The 23,760-nt window shown below is 41.0% G+C and overlaps 1 protein-coding gene across 1 annotated transcript; it reads left to right on the top strand.

Moving 5' to 3' along the window:
- The first annotated feature begins 1,786 nt into the window (after positions 1-1,786).
- On the top strand, positions 1,787-22,233 carry UBTD1 (ubiquitin domain containing 1). The gene is made up of 3 exons (XM_053451236.1): positions 1,787-2,260; positions 19,277-19,504; positions 21,735-22,233. The coding sequence occupies exons 1-3, from the start codon at positions 2,179-2,181 to the stop codon at positions 22,118-22,120; spliced, it is 696 nt and encodes a 231-aa protein (XP_053307211.1). The 5' UTR covers positions 1,787-2,178; the 3' UTR covers positions 22,121-22,233.
- The last annotated feature ends 1,527 nt before the right edge of the window (positions 22,234-23,760 follow it).

The raw sequence follows: 23,760 nt of genomic DNA, 5'->3' as shown, positions 1-23,760 counted from the left end.
TCTTTCCTCGTTAATTTCTCACTCCCTTTTGTTTTATCTCGATTCCTGTCTCACCCTCTTCTCTTTCATCATTACTGTCTCAGCCCCTGTTCCTTTTCCTCCGTGAGTGTCTAACCCCCTTCCTTTTCCCCATTACTGTCTCACTCCTCCTTCCTTTCCCCCCCCCACTACCGTCTCATTCCCTCGTTCCGTTTATGCCCCTTCCTGTGCAGTTTATTTCTCTTTCATTGTCCCTCCGGGGAGAAGAGATTTGATACGGTCCAGGATGGGATCTGAACCACCGACTAGCTAACCACTAGCTTCATGCGACAAAATGTCATCTTACATGACCAGGGGAAGGGAGCAACAGACTTTGTAGTGGACATTTAATTAAATCCCCAAACACACCAATGGCGCAGACACGTTGTGAATATATTCCCATGGCTCATCCAAAGGATGGTGGTCAGGTCTGGCAGTCTGGTAAAAACCAGAACAAAAAGTTTATTGTGTACCCAAGGATGACATGGAGATGGTCAATCTACCAGCTTCTGGGCAGCAGCCACATCATGGGAGACACATGGAACTAATCTATGGTGATACAGAACACCGGGACAACATTCAATAACTAGAGATACATTTTATAATCCCAGCTCCCCCCCTCGCAGACTGCCATAAAATAGATTAAGGGAAAGAGTTTTACCACAAAAGAGCACATTTGGTGAAGATCAGATAATTAAAGTTTGATAGACTATCTATTCTCTTCTTCAGGCCTAAAATAGACTAAAACCAGAGATAGATTTTATCCCAAATACTTAATTAACTTTTTTAAAAAAACTTTAATAGGTGAAATATGTCTTTTTATCATGGTTATTAATTTTTTATTTCAGGAATTCTTTGACAAATAAGTAATTATTGTGTAAAAGTAGGGGTGGACAAAATATTGATGTCCGCTAAATATTGTGATCAAGGCGCATGGTAAGTAGGTTACGGAGGGTGACCGGCAGGAGGAGTAAAGGAGTCTTTGAGCGAACCAGATGATGAGGTTTTTTCTTCTGGTTTATGACTTAATACTAGGACTGGAATGCAAAAAATCCAATAAAATCAGGAAACCTCCGAAAGGGATGAGACAAAAACAATGGGCTTTTTTTTTTCGGGCACAGCAGTTTATTTATGAGTACAACATGCATCCTATTGTACAGCGCTGCAGAATATGATGGCGCTATATAAATCAATAAATAAATGTAAGAATGTTTTATTTATTTTTCATGATAAATGGAACAGCTTCCCACCAGAGGTGCTGGCGGCAAAATAATTAATACTGTAGGAACTGCAGATCTCTGCGATGGTTCTTATTAATCAATTAGATTTGATCCAGAAAAGTGTGGAATATGCTAAAAGCTAAAAGAAAGATCTAATCTTGTATGTGTCTCAACTGTATCCACACAACCACTAATCTCATTAAAACAGATGTATTCTTGGCCCCTGGCAGTTAATGATATGGGGGTGGGAGTCACTGACCCTAGATTAGCAGTGAGGGTCCTTGGCTAACCCCCCTGAGCTGGGAGATCTTATGCACAGACACAGACACAGCAGGGGGCAGTTTGCTGCTCTCAGATAGGAAGCCCAGGAAGAAGAAGACAGCAGGATCTCATCAGACAGGAGTGAATGGGGGAGGGGGGGTTAAAGTGAATTCGGTAGGGAAGGGGTGTTAAGGAGCAGCAGGGAGTTTCTGTGATGGTGTCACATGCTCATACCTGAATAGGGAGGGGTGAGAGGTGGCTCCACATTGCATTTTCTTGCTAGCAGATAGTAGGAGCTCTACCTACACACAGGAGGAGAGGGGCATGTGCTAACCGGGACCGGGGCGCCCCTTCGTGACTCCGGGAAGATTGCAGAAGCTCTGCGCAGGACGGGGGAAAGATCAAGGGACTTTCTGCTGCTCATGCTGGGGGTGAATCCGGGATCCTGATCTCCCCGAGGCGCTGCCCCTTCTGCACGCAGGACGTTCCGCACAAACTGAGATGAAGCAGCGGAAAGTTGGGCAAGATCCTACAGACAGGGAGTAACGATCACCAGCCCGCGGCCGGTCCCGCGTTCGTTCCCGTCCGTTCAGCAGGTTGGAGCCTCCGGTTTCGTTCCCTTGTGGGGTTTTCTGTCGGCGGGTGCTGTGCATGGAGATTCACTGACCGGAGTCCGGATATGGGAGGCTGCATTGGAAGATCCCAGGGAGAGAGTCCGAGAACTCAGCCCAGGGCCGCAGGGCAGCACCGCAAGAGAACAGGTAACAGGGGCCGGGGGATCGGGGGCAATAAGAGCAGGAGGATCGGGGGCAATAGGCTCAGGAACTGGGGGATCGGGCTGTGTGTGTGCTGGGCCACTATAGCACCGGCAACCAACTATTTCCCTGCCAGAAGGGTGCGAAGATAATGTCCCAGGCTGTGTATTTGGATTAATCTCATCAGATAAAGTGTACTGTGTATGTAAGGACACATTTGTAAAAACAAAGAAAATATAATTGGCTATATATATATGTGTATATATGTATGTATGTATGTATGTATGTGTGTGTATATATATATATATATATATATATATATATATATATATGTGTGTGTGTGTGGCGTTTGGTGATTAACTGTAATCATGATATTATATGTAGAAGAGGCGAATACATCTCTTACAAATAAGGGACATCAGGGGATAAAAGAGGGGCAAAGAGACCTCTGCCCCAATAGAGCAATCTGCACCTACTGAAGCAGCCCAAGGGATGCCACCACTTCAGACCCTAGAAAGTCCCTAGAAAGGATACGTCACTGCCCAGCGCACCCCATGATTCAGGTGCCCGGCACAGGTTCCTGAGATGCCTAGTGCGATGACCGTCCCTAAGCGTGTGTCTTTGAGAGTTTGGAATACTAACTTTGCCATGTAAAACAGTCTGTTTAGGGCTTTCCATGCGCATTTCATCCAATAGGAATGCTGGGAAGTTATCTGGCGGGTGCCTCGTGTGTGTATGTATGTATGTGTGTGTGCGTGCTCTCCAGGCATAAAGACCGGTTCTCCATCCTTTAGCAGAGGCCTAGATGGGCAAGGCATAAGGGAAAATGGAGAGGGCTTAGCCAAACAGGTGGGGCATATATAAGTGGTGGGAGAAGGTCCTAGAGTTTAGGTGGTCACCTCCTCAAGCTCACTCGCTTTTGAAGCAAGGTTCAGATTATGTATCTAATATTGTGTGTCGTTGGTACCGTGTCCATTATCATCTTCTTTAAATAATTGCAGTATATAAATGTGCTGTTAGTGCACGTATCACCTATGTTATCTGCAGAGTGATAAACGCTGATTTAAAGGAAGCGATCACAATGTTTACACACACAGACTGAAGGGCTTAGTGTGCGGGCAACATAATGCGTTATCTTCCGCTTGCTGCAGTGGATGGCAATTGGATACAGGATATGTGCTCGCAAGCAATGGTTTATTAGGTAATAAGGAAGCAATGTCATGTTGCTAGATAACTATTCAGGAAAGGGCTTTGCAGATGAAGAATTGCACTTTACAGGCTATATGGCTGACATACGGCTCACTCCCCAAGCTCTGTGCAACGCTTCCAACAATGGAGTCATCTTTAGGTTGCGGTGCTGGTGCGCAAGGCTGATTGGATCTTGGTGATGTACGTTCCCATACTGAATGATATACAGCAGGTCCTTTCCTACCATAACTGATTAGCCGAGTGGTTCCATAACAAGTCCTCAAGGCGTCCCTGTGGATGTCAGAATCCTTGAATATCTCTGTATGTATCCCCGTTTTATATTATCAGTAAGTTGTGACACGGGCAGCTGCTAAACCTTTGGTAAAACCATGGTTTACGCAATTTGCTGTTCATTTTTTTTTTTTTTATATTGAAAAAGTTCAATAACTTGAAATTGTCTATGCACTTCCAGGACACGTTACGTTCCGTCCAAGAGTTTTAACTTGGAGTCTGACGAGTCCCTAACAAAATTAATGAGGAAGGAGGTGGTTTGATCAAAAATATGAATATTTTCTCTTCTGTACCACACAAGTAGAATATTAACCGATTTAATAGAAGAAGACGCCCCACCCTTCTATATTGAACCAGTAGTTGCTACAATCTCAAGTGTAGACGCACAAGACTCAAAATGTGTTTGTGTGCAAACAAAGTATTAGGAATCTGTAGTTATCTGCTTCCTCGTTAATATGGTAAAGGATATTTCAAGTTCTTGTTCTAGAACATTGGACGTCTGGGAGAAGGCTTCCAGTTGTAGAACTCTATTTTAGACCAAGACCTTTAGCTCTGGTCTGTTGCCTTTTCTAGATGAGCAGGCGATGAAGGCCTCTATCTGAGAGTTCATGTGCTTTGAGAATAATCAATTAAACAATTAACAGTCGGTGTCGGAGAACCGTGTGATGTATTATCTTAACATCCCAGTGTGCCATCCAGTAGAAACTGATACTACAGGATTAGCCTTTTGTTAGTTTTCTTGTCTTTGGTAGTGGATGGGTTTACATGGACCTTTGCCGCCAAAAAAAAAAATAAAAAAAAAATTTGTATTTAAATAAACCGGAAAAATAACTGTTTTTTTTGGTGTGTAAAGCGGCAATCGGGAGAATTTCAGTCTTGGACTCTAGTCCCTAATGCCAGAAATTTTATGATCAAGTTCATTTAAAAAAAAAAACTTGGGTACAGAAGATCTTTGCTCATCATACCTCTAAACATTCAAATGGCTAGAGGGGGAAACTTTTGCATTTGTGGGTCTGGTAAGAGTCATGGCTAGGGGGCTTTTAATGTGCCTTTGTAACCGATTAATAGCTATTGCCTTGGAGTGACCATTGGCAGGCCAGTACCCTTTGGGCTTTGCACCTATTCAGGATTCTGCGGCTGATCCCAGTCCTTTAGTGTGTGTGTGTGTGTGTGTGACTGTTGAATACATGTGGCCCTATGTTGTAACATGTTGTGTAATAATGTAGCCAGTGATCTGTGCGTTCCTGTTGAGCATTTGGAAGAAGATAGAAGAATGCATTTGCTTTACGTAATTTCATTTATGAAAAAATTTCTACTATTTCCATACTCGTTCATGAGACTTTTTAAGAGCTGCGGAACACTGCGATACATTCATACCAGGCATTCCGAGCTTCTAGAAAAGAACATTGGGAGAGCGGGGCTTATGTCCCAAGAAGGGGCACTTGGGAAGTATGAATACTACTTGCTGACTTGATCAATAAGCTGCTGATCTCGGCCAAGATCTGACTTCCACCAGGACTCTTGCAGCTGAACACAAGCAATGGTGGAGAGGGTAATGGTGGATGGGGAACCGATGGCTCACTGTAGAAGGAAGAATCTTGAATTAATCTCTACAGGATGCCAGGCGGCGAATAGTGAACAGTGTCCCTCCATCTTGGACCTTTTTTTTTCTCTCTCTATTGAATATAAAATGGAATGATTCTTGTCGCCTGCAGAGTGACCTCCGGCCAAAGTTAGGCTTAGTGAACAGACTTCTTGTGTTCTGTTGTCAACTTGCTGGAAGGGGGTTGGGTTGAAAGACTTGTTTAGTATAGAAAGAAGAAAAGGGCACGGTCGGAACCAAATGTCGGCAAGGGAGGCATTAAGCTACATGAAATTGGGAAGGCTTTGTATGTAAATTTCTTGCACATGCTCAGTTAGCACTAAAGCAATAGCCAATCACACAAATCTTAGCAAAACACCAGGGTTTAGATGGCATACATGTTATTGGCTGCTGTTACCCCCCCCATTAATTGCAGAGGGAGTTTTACTGAGCATGTGCAAGAAGCATACTGTAGTATGCTCTCTGTTTTCAGTAGAGGAAGCTGGAGTTTAATGGCACAAAAACTCCAGAATGTTTGCTCTGTTTTGTATGCATATAAAAATGATTTGAATAAACATTTAACATGAAAACGGGGGTTAGGCACCCCTTTAAATCCATTTACTTTATTTGTACAGTTGTATTACATTTATCTACCCTTCTCATTCTGGCAATAGGTATGACCTATGATATTTTGTTACTGCGTAGTGCGATGTCCGTGTGTGCCGACCGGCTTTAGCACCAGGAATGTTGCCACGCCACATTGATGTTGCCGTAATTCTGGATGTGAAGATCACACCTGTTTCTAATCCTTCATGGATAAGTCTGTTTGGATCTCCTGTTATTTAGCTGCAGCTTTCGTGGACATCAACCTAGCCTCTTAATAGAAAACTATATCTTTTTTTCCCCCCATACAATATATTTGGAGAATTTTTAAAATATATGGTCTATCTTCAACATGATTCCAAACGACGGGCACTGTCCTTGTATGTTGAAATGTGGGGCTCAAGGGGGACACCCAGGGCTTTTAAATAGTGGTCTAATTTTTAGATAAAGTTCTGCATAAAGTCTGTTTTATATAACAGGCAGGTCTTAGAAAGTCCCTTTTTAAAAGTATTCTAATAAAGAAACATTGGAAGATCCAGAATAAAAAATGACGCCTTCCCTAATCAAAATTCACACATATTTCTGAAATCCAGCGTTTGTCATCGGTTCTATAGGTTTAGGATATGTAGGGAGGTGTACGTATTTATATGAATCAGTAATAAGTAAAATTACTATTTGCTGTATCCCAACCCTATATAAACATAGGTATGTCTATTTATTAAATGTTATAGATAGCAAAACCAGTTTGGGAAGGTAGTTTACTATGACATCACTGACTTAATATGGAGGGTTTAATAGTTCATGGTTGACTCCATAGGTTCTATTCTGTTACAACAATTATTCAGTTAAAGTTTATACCTTTTTATTGGGCCAACCTAGAAAAAGGTACAAAAATACATAAGCTTTCGGGACTTCAGTGGTCTCTTCTTTAGATGAAATAAAAGGTATCGCTTAAGACTATTAATACTGATTAACACCCCAAAAACCCCCAAGTTTATGTGGTTTTAATAAATTTAGTGATGCTGAAAGCTGTGATGAGAGTCGCTGTTTAATGAATGGGTTCCTCTGTTTCTCCAATATCATTTCCACCACATTCTCCATTCAGACATTTTCTCCCGAGATGGATATCGAGCGCGTGTTCGTTTGGACTCGTTGGGCCCCCTGTAATGAGATTTCACTTCGATCGTTTCGACTCGGCTCGTAATCTCTTGTCACCCTTTAATTTGTTGCTGTTCAGGCACACAGGCATTGTTCCTCGATAATGCCCCGTTGACAGCGTGCGTTTTGTTGGCCTGTGAGTGAAGTATCGAGTGTTGAAATTCGCCATAAGGCAAATGAGAGGCTTAGGAATAAAATATGTGGCTGGTGGTGCGTACCAACGTAGAATTCGAGAGCGGATAACAGCCATTTGGCTGATTTAGTCATTTTTTATACTTTACTTGGCCTTGTCTTGTTCAAGAAAGCCCTCTCTTTTGTTAACCTCTGCAACTTCTACTGTAAGGCCATTCCTCTCGTCCACTACCCTTTTTATTGACACAATGCTGTCTTGCATTGGATCTAAACCGATAACTACCATAACATGATGTTCTCCGGCACCTGTGTATTAGCCGTTTTGTATGTGTTATAGCTCTGGGCTAAGATAACAATCTACTAGTCAAATATCCCGACTCCTTATCATAAAGATGTAATGGCCAGGTCTTTTATTAACGTAGGTGTGCTCCTGCTACTGTTACTGTGTAAATCTACGCTGTGTTTATCTGTAAATACCGTTCTTTTCTTGCACATTAGATAATCTTATACCTTGTTGCCTTAGGGCTCAATGATGAGTGGCCTATAGTACATATCAACAGCATGTGTTGTTGGTAACATAGATGGTCAATGGCAACCAGACCGAGGCAGGACTAGCTGGTGCTAGCATTTATCATCCAAGTGGTCAAGGTGGTTGAGATGGAAGGGAAGGACAAATAATCCTTTATCACAAGATCAGATGTATTTGTGTGTGTGTGTGTGTGTGTGTGTGTGTGTGTGTATGTATATATATATATATATATATATATGCGATCATGGTGTCCACGCTAATATGTTCCTTAAGATTGCCCCAAATGTACTACTTTGTGTTGTCAAGGAGAAAAAAACTATTTTCTAGTATGATAAAGTGACTTTAGTTAATAAGTTTCTTGTGACGTTTCAGAAGCAATATTCTAGAAGGTGAAGACATTTCCCTGAGTATTCCCCGCTTGTCGCTTAAACAAGGAAATCCTAAGAAAGCAGGGCAGAGTTGCATTAAATGCGCGGGTCAAGGGATTTAAGTTTGCGCCACACGCGACATAACAGGGAAATGAAGAAAGATATTGGGGAACGATTAATTTGTACATAGAAGATCTGGCCCTCCTATGACTTCAGACTAGGAGGGAAGAAAGGGGCTGCATATCCGCCTGTGGAGAGCGCAGGGTTCAGATGGGGAAGATCGAGGACCTGGTAGCCGCTGTGGCCCTATAGTTTGGAGCGCCTTGTTTTCATTGACTAATATTATTTATTGATCTATATAGTGCTATCATATTCCGTAGCGCTGTACAATAGGTAAACAGAACATAAATGGCAGAAACCAGTGGTAGTAAGGGCCCTGCTCAGTTACCCGATATACATTTTAAATGGGCTTTCTTTCACTAATCAACATTGCTGGTCTCATAGTGTGCCAGAAACAAGCGGCTCTGTGTTCCTGCTCGACGTCTGATAAGAAATATGCCTTTAAATGTTTACTTATCTGAGACACCCAGTGATCGCCGGTCAAGATACAGACCGTTCCCAGCTAATCGCAAGTCTCTCCTGGGTAGAAAAGACGAGTTCAGAAGGACAAGACAGGAATTCTGCTTCTCCCAGAGTCAATGATAACAAAGTTTCCATTAGAGGACTCTCGTCCTCTATTATATGAGGATCTTGGCCGTTTATAAGCATACCTGGGAACTTTCTGGCTCCGGCTACACAGAGCCCCCTTGTGGGATACGGGTGGTCCCACTGATGTCGGGGGACACATACCATTGTTGGAAGGGAAGAGTGCGGGAAGTACGGTGTTCTGCAGCGCCAATCTCGCGACACTGAGTACCAGGTGTACTTGTCTCCCCGCTACTCTGAGAAATCTCACTGGATATATCTCACCTCTGATTCCTGCTGCTTTAAAACCATTTATACCAAATAGGGGCATCCTATGGACTTGGTAGCATCGCTGAAGGCTGGTTAGATGCTGTCAGGGCCAGGCGGGCCACACACTCCCCCGATCTGCCACTCCAGCATAAACCCTTAGCGTGCGGCCGTGTGTATACAGCTGCTGGCCTTAAAGTGTATTTTGTATTTGTGTAAAATGTCAGGATACCCTAGATTGGAGAGTTTGTGGCTACTGTACACTTTTTGTATAGCATTAAATAAAACACAGTAAAACATATTAATATTTTTATGTATGTATACGACAGTCCCACTGCCCTTTAATACTTTCACAAAAGTGGGAAAATGACGCTGATTAAAAACTGCTACATTTTATTCCATGGTATGCCAAACCATATTTAATAATTTTTAGGTACTTCTGGCATGTCAGGCATATACCTTTTCTTATTTTCATGCCATAATAACTCCATGCGAATCAGGTACTCCTTTTACAAGGTGACTTTTGTAGATTGACGATCCCTTTAGTGATTTGCATTCTATTTCATCTAATTGTCCATGATTAAGAAATGACATCTGTGTTTTGCAAGTCACTTTACATTCCAAATTTATGCAGTATGGTGGTTTTAGCCACATTAATAATTTGCATGCCGTACTTTTTCAATGACAGCGCTTTTTAACAATTAACACACAAGATTGGGAATCACCTCGTTGTTGCAAATCTGTAACACCTTATTTTAGGTTTTCAAGTATTTTTGGTTAAATTAACGCATAGTAAAACATATTTTATTACCCCTCTCCCTGGTTGTCAAAGGATTAAGGTTGAAAGCGTCTACTGGTATCCTCATCTGTAGCGTTTTCCGGTTGTGCTAACGTCCTGGTCTTTTACTCATTAAACATGAAATGATGCCAGGAAAGCAGTGTTGAACAGTGGTGGTAGTACACGGCCACATCATGCATGATGACGATGGTCCGGTTTAAGTTTACTTTTCCATTATTGGGGCAAAGCAGACTCATTAATGTAGGATATCATTTGGTGGGCTTCCATCCTATGTCCTCCTGCTTACCTTCTACCAAGAAGAGGAGCTCACGGATGTGCAGATCCCCTGAAGTCTTTGGTGATTTGGGGCCAGGACATAATACCTCATACAACCTTCTATTTGGGGTTTGAACTCGATCCGGCTCTGGGCTACTTACAGATACTGGTATGTGCCCACCTTACTTGTAATGGTATTAAACAATGCTGGGCAAAGTACACAGCCTCATATTGCATGATGATGATGAAGGTACGATTTAGGCTCAGACCTTGATGATGACCTGTGAGGGCAAACCTTCATCTTACGAATGTGGCACAGACTGATAGTTTTGTTGACTTCTCCTTGTCTTTTGGAATGTGTAGAAGACAACGTTCTCTTACTACCAATGCATTTTTTTGACAAATACAGCTATACATAAAGCGTTAAAAATGAGTTAATACGCAGCAACAAAACTAGTCTGCGTTTCAGTAAAAGTTTTGACAATATATTTTCAACACTTCCAGTTAAGCGTTTTTAATCTTAACTGTAAGTGTCAGAGTTTCCTATTATATCGGGCTGCTTCGTTAATCTCTAAGGTGTTTAGTTCATATAGATAATGTGGAGATATTCTGGCCTTCAGTGGACAGGTACGTGCAGGTACATACTGGTACTGAGTACTATATTAATCACAAAAAGAAAACAGAGTTCATATACGGTTACATAGGTTAACCCTCTTACACATTTCCGATTTTTAATATGCTTAATGGTTTGTAGTTAAATACCTGGGTTATTACAATTTATTGAGATATGTAGTGATATATTCAAATTCCACAGCGCTGTACAATGGCTAAACAGGACACAACACGCAGTGCATCACGTAACGATTTACAGGAACATAAGGTGCCGCACCGATGAGTTTGGGTTACTGAAAATATACTTCACGTCGTAATGTCTTAAGGTAGAACTATGGGAGCAAAAAAAATCCATCTTTTTTTTTTTTTCTTTTAAGAATTTCAAAATGAAATTGGTCTTTATCGCTCTCCCATATGGCTCACCCCTGGACCACACATTTTTGTTGTGTGGTCTCCATACTGCATCCGTGCGTCGCTGCGGGTTGCCAGGTATAAACACAAACCGTGAATTTCAGGATGGTGCCAAGTAGAAACACGTAACACCATCGTTTCCAGAGGTCAAAAACAAGCACCTTTTGGCAAAGATACTGCTTGGAGAGAGTATCTGGGCAAAGCGACCATAACTTTTGGGTGTTTCCATCCTTTTTTGCCTTCTTTTTACCAGAAAGAGGATCTTGTTTGCCAATCCTCTGAGCCTTTTAGTGATTTGGGGTCAGGATATGATGAAACCCCATACAACCCTTTAACTTATGCTTTGGTTTGGGTTCTTGAGCACGTTCCGCCTCTGGGTTACTTGGGTTCCCAGCTCAAAACCGCAATGAAGGTGGATTTCAATTGCTTTTATTGTTTTGTTTTAATTAACTCTTAATTATACTAAACTATTTAGTTCCAATACATTTACTGGCGAGGTTGATGTATTAAATCCCATTCTTCTACTGCCCTAGTCACAAAATGAAAACCTGTTTTGTATTGAGATAGCGTTTCCTTTTGCAAGTCATACAATCCCCATATGAATCAATGTTACCACCCAGCAATTGGAAATGATTACAGCGTTTCTCTTCTGCAATGTTACCTGATTTACCTGCATCATGCGCGTTCCAGAGAGCCACCGGAGGAGACTACATTGATGGAGTGCAGTAATTGTAAGCGTAAATGTCAACATTTATTTTAAACAGGTTGGGTGCTTGAATGCTTGACGTTCCTTTTTATTTTGTAATAATGGGTAATACAAACTGAGTAATTCGGGAAATGTTCCCATACGTGCTTCGCTCATGTGGATCCAGGCACTCTCCAAGCTTAAATCCAACCCGTTTTTTTTGTTTGCCTTATCTAATGACTCCTATCTATAGATTATGTGACATAATGTTGCTTAATAATGCATTAGACTTTAAAACCTTATTTAATAATTCATTTTGTAACAATTGACATGCCAGCACTGGTCTCTACCCTGGTTTGGCAATGCAGTGGTTAACTGGGATGCCCTATTACATGTGATGCTTGGAGATATTTCATCCAGTTACTGTTTTTTTTCCTGATTTGTATCTTTTTTGGAGCTCCCTAAAACCAACAAATAAGCAGGGCTGTGACTTTAAAGATGTCCCCTGGAAAAAAAAAAACTTCTCTAACATTTTCAGAAAAGCTGCTTTGACCTCATTTTCTTCCAAGTAACTTCCTTTGCCTGGAGGCTGACATTGTTGTGAGTCGTGATACTTTGGGTGCCTTTCCCTGGACAAACACCACACTGAGCTGGTGCTTTATGGCAGTGCTAATGAAGTCACCCAGCAGAATTACGACAACAAGCTGGACAACTGCTGCAAATAGAGAGCTGTGTCTTATGCTGGTGTTTTTATTATTATTATTCTCTTGTATTTATATCAATCAATTACACAGCGCTTCATACATTAATAGGGTCTGGCAAAACTAGAACCGACAGATTAAGATAAACCGAAACATTAGGTAAAGAGGGCCCGGCTCACAATCTATAGGGAAAGACGGCGGGAGAGAGTGCCATAGGTGGATGTGGTAATTATAAAACCAATGGCGAGTAGATATAGCAGCCAGCTTGCAGGGTTAGGAAACATCCAAAAAATTTCATAATTCCATTAATAAATATACGAACTGAATAAGAACCCGCAAAGCGGAATTTATATGAAATTGGGCTTTCGTCCGGTTAATGCGTGAGCCGGGGCCTTTGAATAACCGCGTCGGGTGAATTCGGGTGAGACGGAGGCTGCCGGTGAATTCACGGCATTGTTGACTTCTCCGTCTGTACGGGGATTAATCTCTCCAGCTCTCAAGGTCGGTTCCATGTAATTTAAACCCTTGGATCCAGCCTAACCTACAGCTTGCGGCCTCTTATCCTTTCACACCCAGCATCCAGTACTGACTAACCCATATCTCATGCTCCCTACCCTCTCCATAACGTCTCCTGCCTTCCCTTTTTTTAAATGTCATCTTTTTATTTTCTTCTAAGGATGAAAGGTTTGTGCGCCTTTATGTGTAAGGTCAGCGCTTGCATCCATTTTGCCCGTGCTTTGAATTCCAGCCCTGTGGTTGTCGGCGAAACCTTTTGCCCCCCCCCCCCCCCCCGTATAAATAATGCATCGGCAGTGCAGGGTAATCGGATACCATCTGTTTGGGTAGCTCAGATCAGATTATATTTCTTAGGGTCTTCTTAGAATTAGGCCTGTAATATCTCATCTCTGCTAATTACCGCAGGGATCTGATATTTTAACCCTGCTTGTGCCAGGCATAGAGCGGTTGTATACATAAAAAACATTTCTGGGGCAACATCCCATTGGTTGCTATGCGATGGCACCACTTTGCTTTTGGTACATTAATTTATTTTGTTTGGGATTTTTAAAACCATAATAATCCACTAATGATATTACATATATATTTAAAGTTTGTTTCTCTGGATCCAAATTTGCCAAATAAAGTGCACCAAGTCTTATCATTTTGTACTATTTATCCTTTAAAATATGCCTTTTTTATTTAAATATTCATTCAATATTATTACTAATTTTATTTTGCAGTAATGTCCGTTGAAAATGTTGTTTTTTATTTTTAGTAGTAACCTTCAAAATAACTTAGTAATATTAAGATTCAATATTTAAATAAAAAAAAACCCAACAATTTAAAGGACAGATAAATAGTACTAAATAACTGCAAGTATTGAGTATGATTTTTGATCTATTTACCGATTTAAAAAAAAAATAAATATTTTTTTTATTTATTAAATATTGTATCTTAATATTTTGTGGAAAAGTAAGGAAAAGATCAGCTGCGCTGTTATTTCCTTGTAGGATTTGAAGCTGTAGTCGTTGGTAGTACGTTAGCCGAGTGACACTTACAGCGAAGGACTTGTCATTGATAATTTCCTGTCTTGTTGGCGAAAATAGAATGTCACGCCGGATTGAATGCTCAGCTTATTTTAATTGCATGTTCTTGGCTTCCATTAACCAAACGTCACTCAGCGTCAACCCAATGACCTTACGTGATGTAGGTTATGTTATATTGTAGGTTATGTTATATTGTAGGTAGAGTGGAATCAAGTGCTGTGGAAGAAGTATACACCTCTTTTCATTCTTTACAAAATTGACTTTAGTATTTTGACCCCTGGGGTTTCCATTGGTGTCATTTTTGTGTATTTTTTTTTCCCTTTTTTTTGTATTTAGTTTCCTCATCGGGCATTACATAAAATGTCTTATAACATCTTATTTTCTCAACCAAATGATATGCGTCATATAGCGTTTCATGCTTCAGGGACCAGAGCTTTTTATATCTCATAACCTTTAGTCTGAAAAGCTCGCTCCATAAAATGCGTCGGTTTCCTGGTTAACACGAAACCTTGTCTGAAAGGCATATTCCCAATAAAAAGTAAGGTCTGATTAAATTCACTGTGGATTTAATGATTTAAATATATTCATATAGGGTCTGTTTATTTTTAAATTACATATGGTAAAAGAAAAGTAGACGCTTTTATTATTTTTACCATCTATACAGCATCAACAATTTTTACAATACATACATTTTGAAGGCAATGCCAAAACTAGAATTGTCCAACCAGGACAAGCTGATACATTAGGTAAAAAGGGCCTGGCTCGCAAACTTACAATCTAGAGCACAAGAATGAATAATTTGAAGGAGGTCCCTGCCCCAAAGAGCTTACAGTCTAGCGAGTCGATCTAATTTTCCAAACTCAGATCTTCTTGCAGGAGAAATTTAATTGGACCTACATAATGAGTAGTGAAGTGAGTTTTACCTTTGTTATTTTATTTATTCTAATGGTTTTTACTTGCCAATTCTTGACACACAGGATCCATTGTTCCAAAAGGCTCACTGAGGGTGATGGGTTATAGTCTTTGGCATAAGGGAGGTCCGGGGGGTTGCCTTAAGTTGTATCGGTTCTGTAACTTGAAAAATGATTCCGCTGTGGGCTAAGGGATCCATGACAGGAACGCATATCCAAAACGTAGCTTGGCAGTCATACCCTGCGACTAGATATTATAACACATCTGGTTATTTTTAAATTCGTGGAAAGTCATTAATGCCAAAAGGGACTCCGGTTCCAAAGATCTTGTTTAGACAAGGCTGGCAATTCCCTGGCACGTTGTTTTTTATTGGTCCAAAGTAATCCAATATGGAAACTCATGTCGTCTAGCTCTAGGGGGTGCACGTTATTACCCCTAGCAGCCTTTAGCGTCATTATACTCATTTATGACACCTACCCCTAATTTGTGCAGTAAACCCGAGTTCAGACTTATTTTGAAATACCCCCCCCCCTATAATGATCATTCTTGTATGATTGTGATGGCTTGTGTGTGTATACATTATTGTCCGAATTATAATTTGGCATCTTACCCTAAAATGGGTATTTATTGTCCCGTTTATCTATCTATCTATGTAGAGGACACGCTGAGGGGTAACGATCTATAGTGTATGAAGATGTTTTTTTTTAATATAAATTCTCTTCAAGGTCTCGGCGTTGTTGTTGAATGCATGTATGTGGCCCACAGGGAAGTTTCCCAAGACGATTGTTAGTAAACAGCTAGTGTGTCTCAACCAAATATGTGTTGCTTAAGTAGGTCTCCGATGAGAGCCCCACACGAGGCCAAGTCACCATCGCATCGGTAAAGTCATTTTCTTTTCGATTCTTGTTTTGTATTTCAATCGATTCCATGGAAGTCAAATGGAAAAAAGTATATTTCACCTAGACCATAAAATCCAGTGCTGTATACAGTAAACCTGGGTTGTATTTCGCTCCAATAAACTCCCTTTATCTGCAGACCTGGAGGCCGCCATCTTTGTCAGTCACGTGGTATTTTGGGTAATTTTTTTCCCCGGCTCAAACACCACCTTGAGCCGATTTCTTTATGGCAATGCTAATGAAGTCCGGTCGTCCATAGACTTTTTCATTAGTCGAGGTTTCCGGCTGGGTGATTAAAAATAAGCTATTCTGTGCTTTTCTCTCTTTCTATTGGCAGATTGGCTTAGAACAAGCTTGTCTAGTTTGCCAAGTCCAAACAGCAAATTGTGTAACTTTAGAAAGTGTTGAGCGATTAGGAAAAAAAACCGACTTAATTATAGGCTACACATGCCTTTATTGGCACATTTTTATGGTCTGAATTAGAGAAGCTACTGTAATAATGTGCACCGTGCTGCATATCTCTGGATATAATAATTAATGTAAGGTTATTATTATATATTATGGAACAGAGTAGCGATTATCACAAATAATGATTTCATGGAAACTCAGTACCACGGAAATGCTATGATATTGAACACAAACATCCTAATTAATGTTTTATTGTAAAAAGTATTCCAGTTTATTAAAAGGGACCATATTACTCAGTTTTATAAGTGAATTTACACACAGTCAGGAGTGGTTTATATATCTTTACATTTCAAAGGTCCCACCGACTCCGCATCAGGGCCATCCAGGTGAAAGACGCATGCTTTGCAATAGAGTACATGCTGTATAGTGGCATACAGTGTCATTTTATGCAGCACATTTGTATACATTTTAATAGTGACTGATAATGTATGTGTGTGTGTGTGTGTATAAATGCTGTAGTTCTGTTTAAGTTCATGTCGAGGGGATCTGGACACATTTATCGCTACCTAGAATCTGCAGCTCTCCTCTATGGTCTTACATGTCTTACTGCTGATTGGCTACACTTGTGTGGAAAGCACTCACATTGATTTCAATGACTGTACTTTCCTGCCAATGATTCGCCTCTTCAAGCAGCCAATTGGTGGTAAGAATAGTTATACAATGGAGGAGGGCACACATTCTAGGTCAGGTAATCCATTTTTTATTGATCTTTGGAAAAATTAGATTTAATAGTTTTAATATAATGGGTATTTTAATACCCATTCTTCTATAGCGGAGGTGTCTTGGGCATTAAACTTTCCTTTTAACTGCATAATTTGATTTGAAGTAATCCATATATGATCACAGATCTAGAATACAGCAGTTTGATTTTGGTTTTCAAGCAAATGGGTTTGTTGTGGGTACAGAGTTATAATTTTTTTGATAAGATGCGAATAAGTGTTTGATTTCTAGTGCTTGAAAAAAGGCTGAATTCCTAAGGGTGATTGCGATTTGGGTTAAACACACATACTTAGACTGTTCAGGTGTGTCGAAACTGAAGAAAGTGACGTACGCATTGATTTACGACCTGTGAGAAAATGTCTATATGAAATAATTTGCTTAATTCTTGATTTAAGAAGTATCCCTTATCTGGAACTCCATTATCCAAAATGATCTGAAAATGTTTCAGATAAGGGATGCTCTGGTTTGGCGGGACAGGGAAGATCTTGTTTCTGATGTTTAACTTCTCAAGTGGTCCCGTAGAGCTTTTCTCTGTGAATATATATATCCCTGCCCACCATACTCTGACGCTGGCATACCGGATGCGTTGTTTGAAATTATCCCTTATGCAAAATACTTCTGGTCTCAAGCATTTCGGATACCTGACCTGTATCTGTAAATGGCTCCTTCTCACCCCCAGCTATCGCGGCTCCATCATGTCATGGACTTCTGAGCAACCCTAATATACAGGGTTTGGCAAAGCATGGGAAATATTTATATATACCGTATTGGCTCGGATATAGGCCGCCCCCGTATATAGGCCGCACCCTAAAAGTTTGGTGCTTTTTTAAAGAAAAAGTTTTTTTTCTTTAAAAAAGCACCAAAAAAAACATGCTGCCACTCTGTCCCCCCCCCCGAGATATGCTGCCACTGTCCTCCCTCCCCGAGATACGCTGCCACTGTCCTCCCTCCCCGCGATACGCTGCCGCTGTCCTCCCTCCCCGAGATCCACTGCCGCTGTCCTCCCTCCCCGCGATACGCTGCCGCTGTCCTCCCTCCCCGCGATACGCTGCCGCTGTCCTCCCTCCCCGCGATACGCTGCCGCTGTCCTCCCTCCCCGCGATACGCTGCCGCTGTCCTCCTCTGCCCCCCCTCCTCGACTTACCGGAGCAGACTCCCGGGTGTCTTGCGGGGCCGGCGAGGGACATCTACGCAATACGCGTATGCAACTTCCGGTACCGGAAGTTGCATGCGCGTATTGCGTAAATGTCTCCCGCCGGCCCCGCAAGACACCCGGGAGTCTGCTCCGGTAAGTCGGGGGTGGGCAGAGGTAAAACGCTTAGATAACCTCCCGTGCCGGCACCCCCCCCCCCGTGGGAAGTGCTGGCAGGGGAGGCTGTCTGAGCGTATCGGGGAGAAGGATGCAGGTCCCCTGCACCGCTGCGGGGGATCTGTATCTTAACCCCGCTGCCTGCCCGGCGCCCGGGACTGCATGTCCCGGGCGTCGGGCGCTAGAGCCCGAATATAGGCCGCACCCCCACTTTAAAAACTTAAAGTGGGGGAAAAAAGTGCGGCCTATATTCGAGCCAATACGGTATATATATATATATATGGGAAAATGCCAAAAAAAAGTAATATATTGCATGTGGAAAGAGTAGTTTTCTACCGTTTCCCTGTCTCTATAAGTGTGTATTAGTGACAAGCAGTAGCGCAAATCAAGGACTGATACATTGCCGAGTTGTATTTTTACTCTGCCTCGGGTAAGAAACGGCTGTAAGCGAACGCGTCCTTGGAATGTATTTGATTTTCTTAGCATCCGTCTTAAATTGGTAGCATGCAGACACAGCATGATCTAAAAACAGTCCCCAACGTTCCAGCTTCCCAAAACGGGAGACCTTCATTGAGAAGCATTTTTCTTTACCTCATTGCAACACATTGAATCAGAATTTCGGGATATGATGTTATGATGTCATATCCTGGTGCACAACTTCAGCATGACGCAAGGAGGCCATGTGGAAACTGCAAAAACTTCTCGGTGAGCTGGTCAGGGGAGTTCTCTGACCGACTCATGATCTCCATTGCTTGATTCGAGACCGATTACTCACTCTTATCTATTACTCCAAAGAAAACGCAGCACAAAAGGCATTGTTTGGTAATATAACATTGATTTTATCAATTGCTTGTGATAACATTTCATAATTGAAGTGTTTTAATGATTTTTTTTATTTATCTTATTAGTTCGCAATGAGCCATTGAAAAAGGAGAGGCCAAGATGGAAAAGCGACTACCCAATGACCGATGGGCAATTGCGCAGCAAGCGGGATGAGTTTTGGGACACGGCACCGGCATTTGAGGGGCGCAAGGAGATCTGGGATGCTCTAAAGGCTGCGGCGTACGCGGTGGAAGCCAACGATCACGAGCTGGCACAGGCCATCGTAGATGGTGCAAGCATTACATTACCTCATGGTACGTCCGCCATACGTTTACACTTATTGCCGAGGTTCAAGGGTTCATAGAATCCATTCACTAAGCTTTGGGGTTTAACATCAGGTTTAGATAAGTGAAACTCGCCCCTTGAGAAAAGTCTAGTTTTTATTTAATCGTCCACCCTGAATTAAACCGGCCGTATTACAGCTGTAGCTTTATCTCTTCCAGGTCTGTGAATGTTTGACAGCTGATAGGGATAGAAAGAGCAATAGGTGTTAGCGTGTGTTGAAAGTACGCCTAGCCTGTTACTAAAAACAGAATATGAATTACTGTTTTGGTATGTAGTTTACCAACCCCGTGGCTAATCCACACCCTGCCTGTAATATTGATGATGCAGTCATTCAGAGGTCCGATACATGTAAAGATTATCAATCTCAATGAGAATTGGTTAGAATATTGATGTAAGGATTATTGGTGTGTCACTGAAATGTAATTTTCAGCCCGATGAGTGAGAAATTCTGGGAAAATGTAAAATACTGGAAGCAATCCATGGATTCTGTTGACTTCTATGCTTTGTCTTGATGAATGTGGATAAATGTCTTGCACATAATGGTATCTTATTTGCTTTATTGCCAAATGTGCACAGTTTTAAAGCATTGTACACCCTGGAGTTGACCTGGCGTCTCTGGGTGAAGCTCTCCTTCCCTGGGTCTCTGGATGAGTTTCTTCTGTCTCTGGGCAGGGGCGCGTCTTTGATCACTCTTGATCTACCAATATTCTGCCATAGAAGGGGAACACCTCATCGTTTCTATGTGTGATTGTAATATTTTTTCCCCTGGCAGTGTTTTAAATTCTTAATAGTTTGGACTTGAGCGCTGGAGGACTTTCTTCAGACACCTGTGACTTGCACCTACACGTGAAATATTAGATTTAGGTTGAAGATGTTTAATTAACAGCGCTAGTTACTTTTGTAACGTTTGTACTATGAGTGTTCATCAGTGGTCTCCAAACATTATCTTTCCTCCAAAATATGTTGAGTAATATATTTCTCAGCGCATTATAACAGAGCCTGGCATTTTGCGTCTATCACCGCGTCTCGGCTTAATCCTGTTCTTTTTGAATAATGTGCCGAGTTCTTTTTGGCCACCAGACCGGTCCACTAATATTGTTTGCTCACCTTTTTTCCTGCATGCTTTTATTTAACAAATAATGATCGTCATCTTCGTAAAACTTGTGGTATGTCGTTAGACTGGTACTTGTATTGCATGATATGTTTACTTATAGGATTGTAGCCATGTAAACTGTGTAACCGATTCATGGTAAAAACCTGAATCTTTTGTTTCTAGAAACCTATATCTTTAATATGTTTCTTTTTATTTTTTTTAAAATGAAAATAGACTAGTTATTTTACTACATTATTTATGCACATTTTAACTATATGACCTGCTAGATGAATATAGAGATCAATGCGTTCTATTACTGCTCCACACAACACAATGATGGCAGATATTCCCATCCCATTATCTTATACTTTAAGTGCAAATTATTTTTAGCCGTTATTTGATATTTACTACATTTTATTCAGTTTCCTGGAATGATGTTTTTAAAACACATTGGTATCCCACACGAAACACGATCCTTATATATTTTTTTTAATCCAAATCCAATAGTAATGAGATCTTCAAATTGGTAATGTAACTTTATAAAAAGGCACTTCATTATGTCCAATATTTGTAATCGTCATTTAGCATCTTTATGCCGTCCTCCCCTAGCTTTCATTTATAAAGAAACAAATATATAAAAATTAGCAGACATGAACATCAGAAATGTGCTAAAAATAACTACAAATTGAAAGAAGACTATTATTTTGTCTAAAAATGAATCCCCTCTACCTGAAATTTTAAAAACGATCTAGCTCTATATAAGTAGCTCGTAGAAGTATAGTTTACACTTTTAATTTCCTAATCTAATTGTAATAAAAAATCCTAAATTTATTTACTATTCCAGTCCATAACAACGCAAGCCAAATCGCGGCAATCCTACAACTTTAGCTGTAAAAACAAAAATGTAGGATTGATATACTGTAACAATACACATTTTTAGCATTTTCTAAAGAAATGATAATCATAAGTAAGCATCTTCAACCACGTACTCCGAGAAGGTCTGCCAGGACTTCTCTTAAGTTGTGCTATGTTGATATACTCAATTATTCATAAGTACGTGATTCTGTTGAGTTGATATAATTCATGAATTTTAATTTTCTTTCCAGGATCGCTGACAGAATGCTATGATGAACTGGGAACTCGGTACCAACTGCCTGTATATTGCCTTGCTCCTCCTGTCAACCTTATCACGGAAAGGAGTGAAGAAGACGGAGCAGACGCTCCAGATCCAGCTCCTAATGCCAGAAGGGAGTTCCAACTCAAAGTTCGCCTTTCCACCGGAAATGATGTTAAACTGAATGCAAGTATGGTAGACACCATTGGCCAGCTGAAGAAGCAGTTGCATGCAGTAGAGGGCATCGAGCCTTGCTCGCAGCGCTGGTTCTTTTCTGGAAAACTTCTCACAGACCGAATGAAGCTACAAGAAACGAAGATCCAGAGAGACTTTGTGATCCAAGTTATTGTCAATCAACCAATAGAGACAAAGAACTGAATAAAGGGACAAACGATGCAGTGAGATAGAAACGTCTACTGAAGTCTTAGTATGTTGTTGAGAAGGTCCCAGAAAGGCTGGCTGCTAAATTTTAATCAATTTCCTTTCTTGGTGACCACCATCGTCACCATCGTGTCTCTCTGAGATTCGAGGGGGGTCGGTAACAATGATATAAAATGGGGAAACTTAATTTTGAGAATGCAAATGCTGCACTATCTGTCCTGATGTCTTGATGGCGCACAATAGTCGCCTCATAAAGGAAAGATTTTGTTAATGACTGAGCCATTTTGGCTATTCTACAGAGAATGCCATGTTATCAGGGCCTCGCTTACTACTAGGGGCCCCTAGGTAAAAATTCCAGAAGCTCCCCCAAGAAAGATTCGTATCATAGGAATTCGGGGTGGGACACTTAGTCGTATCTGCTACACATAGTCCTCTCGGCAGCTGCCTAGAGTGCCTTAGGAAACCTGGCTTTGCACATTGTGAGGGAATCGCATATAAGGACATATTATGGACTTTATTTTCCTCGAAAATATCTATTCGCAATATCAGAACAAGAAAACCTGACATATAGAATTGTTGTTTTTATACATTTTTTGTAATTTTTTTTCCAGATGATAGGCACATTTTTATTTAGTTACCAAGTGCCATTTCTTTTTTTTGTGTGTGTGCTGTAGTATTATTCATGGAGTCTAGCAGGACCAAATTATGTTTTGCTGTAAAAAAAATCAGCCCCCTTTTTGATCATTAACAATCCTTAAATTAAGGTTATGTTACAAATGTGCGTACCTGCTACATTAATTTCGTTTGCTAATAAATAATACCCATAAGTAATGTATGATTTTCAAGTTCTGCCTTTAATGCATAAAATTTATGGATCAGGCATAAACCCTTCAATTGGCAAAACCATGTGGGGGCTCCATTGGCATCTCATACTGGCCCATATATTTTCTATAAAATACCATCGGCCCAGGCGTCGATGATAAATGTACGTCCACCTTCTGGATACACCTATACCTGACGTGTGTCTAGCCTGTGGTCGCATGTTGGACGGCCAGACCCACCGCTTGAACGGGACTAGCACAAAGTTGCCCACCGGATATATGCCTGATTTGCCGGGTGGCCAGTCCGGGCTGGATACTACCTTACCTAAAAAGCAGGGGTAGCCAGTGGGCTGCAATTCCCATGATGCTCAGCTAGAAATCTAGAATTTATACTTTAACTGCTGTTGAGCGGAGTATTCCGTGGGAACAAGCAAGCACCCCGACTCGTTACGGTTGGGCTAACTTTGCAGTAACCACTTTGCATGTGGCATTGTTGACTACTGGAATATGTGGGTTTATGGCACATTATAATAGGTTACAATGCATTCTCCTATGTGATATAGGCGTTCAATAATATAGGTGACTGTAGTCTAGACGGCTTCCTAGAAAAAACCCAAAACACCCATTAAGATGTTTTTATTCAGTTAAAAAAATAAATAAAACTTTTTTTTTTATAATGGCAAGTTTATCAAAGATGATGTTCGCAATCATAAATTATTTCCCGGTACCTCTGTTTCTGATTTTTATCGGTAGGCGCAATACCGCTCTGTATTATACACAGAATCTACTTGAAATCGAGGTCTGTAAATAAATCTG

This window comes from Spea bombifrons, chromosome 11 (assembly GCF_027358695.1).
Source record: "Spea bombifrons isolate aSpeBom1 chromosome 11, aSpeBom1.2.pri, whole genome shotgun sequence".
NCBI classification, from domain to species: Eukaryota; Metazoa; Chordata; class Amphibia; order Anura; family Pelobatidae; genus Spea; species Spea bombifrons.
Note: the sequence above shows the minus strand (reverse complement) of the source record. Positions and strands in the feature narration are given on the sequence as shown.

Bases quoted from the DNA above. Each gene is read 5' to 3' on its own strand.
- UBTD1 (XM_053451236.1), top strand. From the start codon at position 2,179: ATGGGAGGCTGCATTGGAAGATCCCAGGGAGAGAGTCCGAGAACTCAG. The intron at 2,261-19,276 runs GTAACAGGGGCC...TTATCTTATTAG, and splicing joins GCAGCACCGCAAGAGAACAG to TTCGCAATGAGCCATTGAAA. The intron at 19,505-21,734 runs GTACGTCCGCCA...TTTTCTTTCCAG, and splicing joins AAGCATTACATTACCTCATG to GATCGCTGACAGAATGCTAT.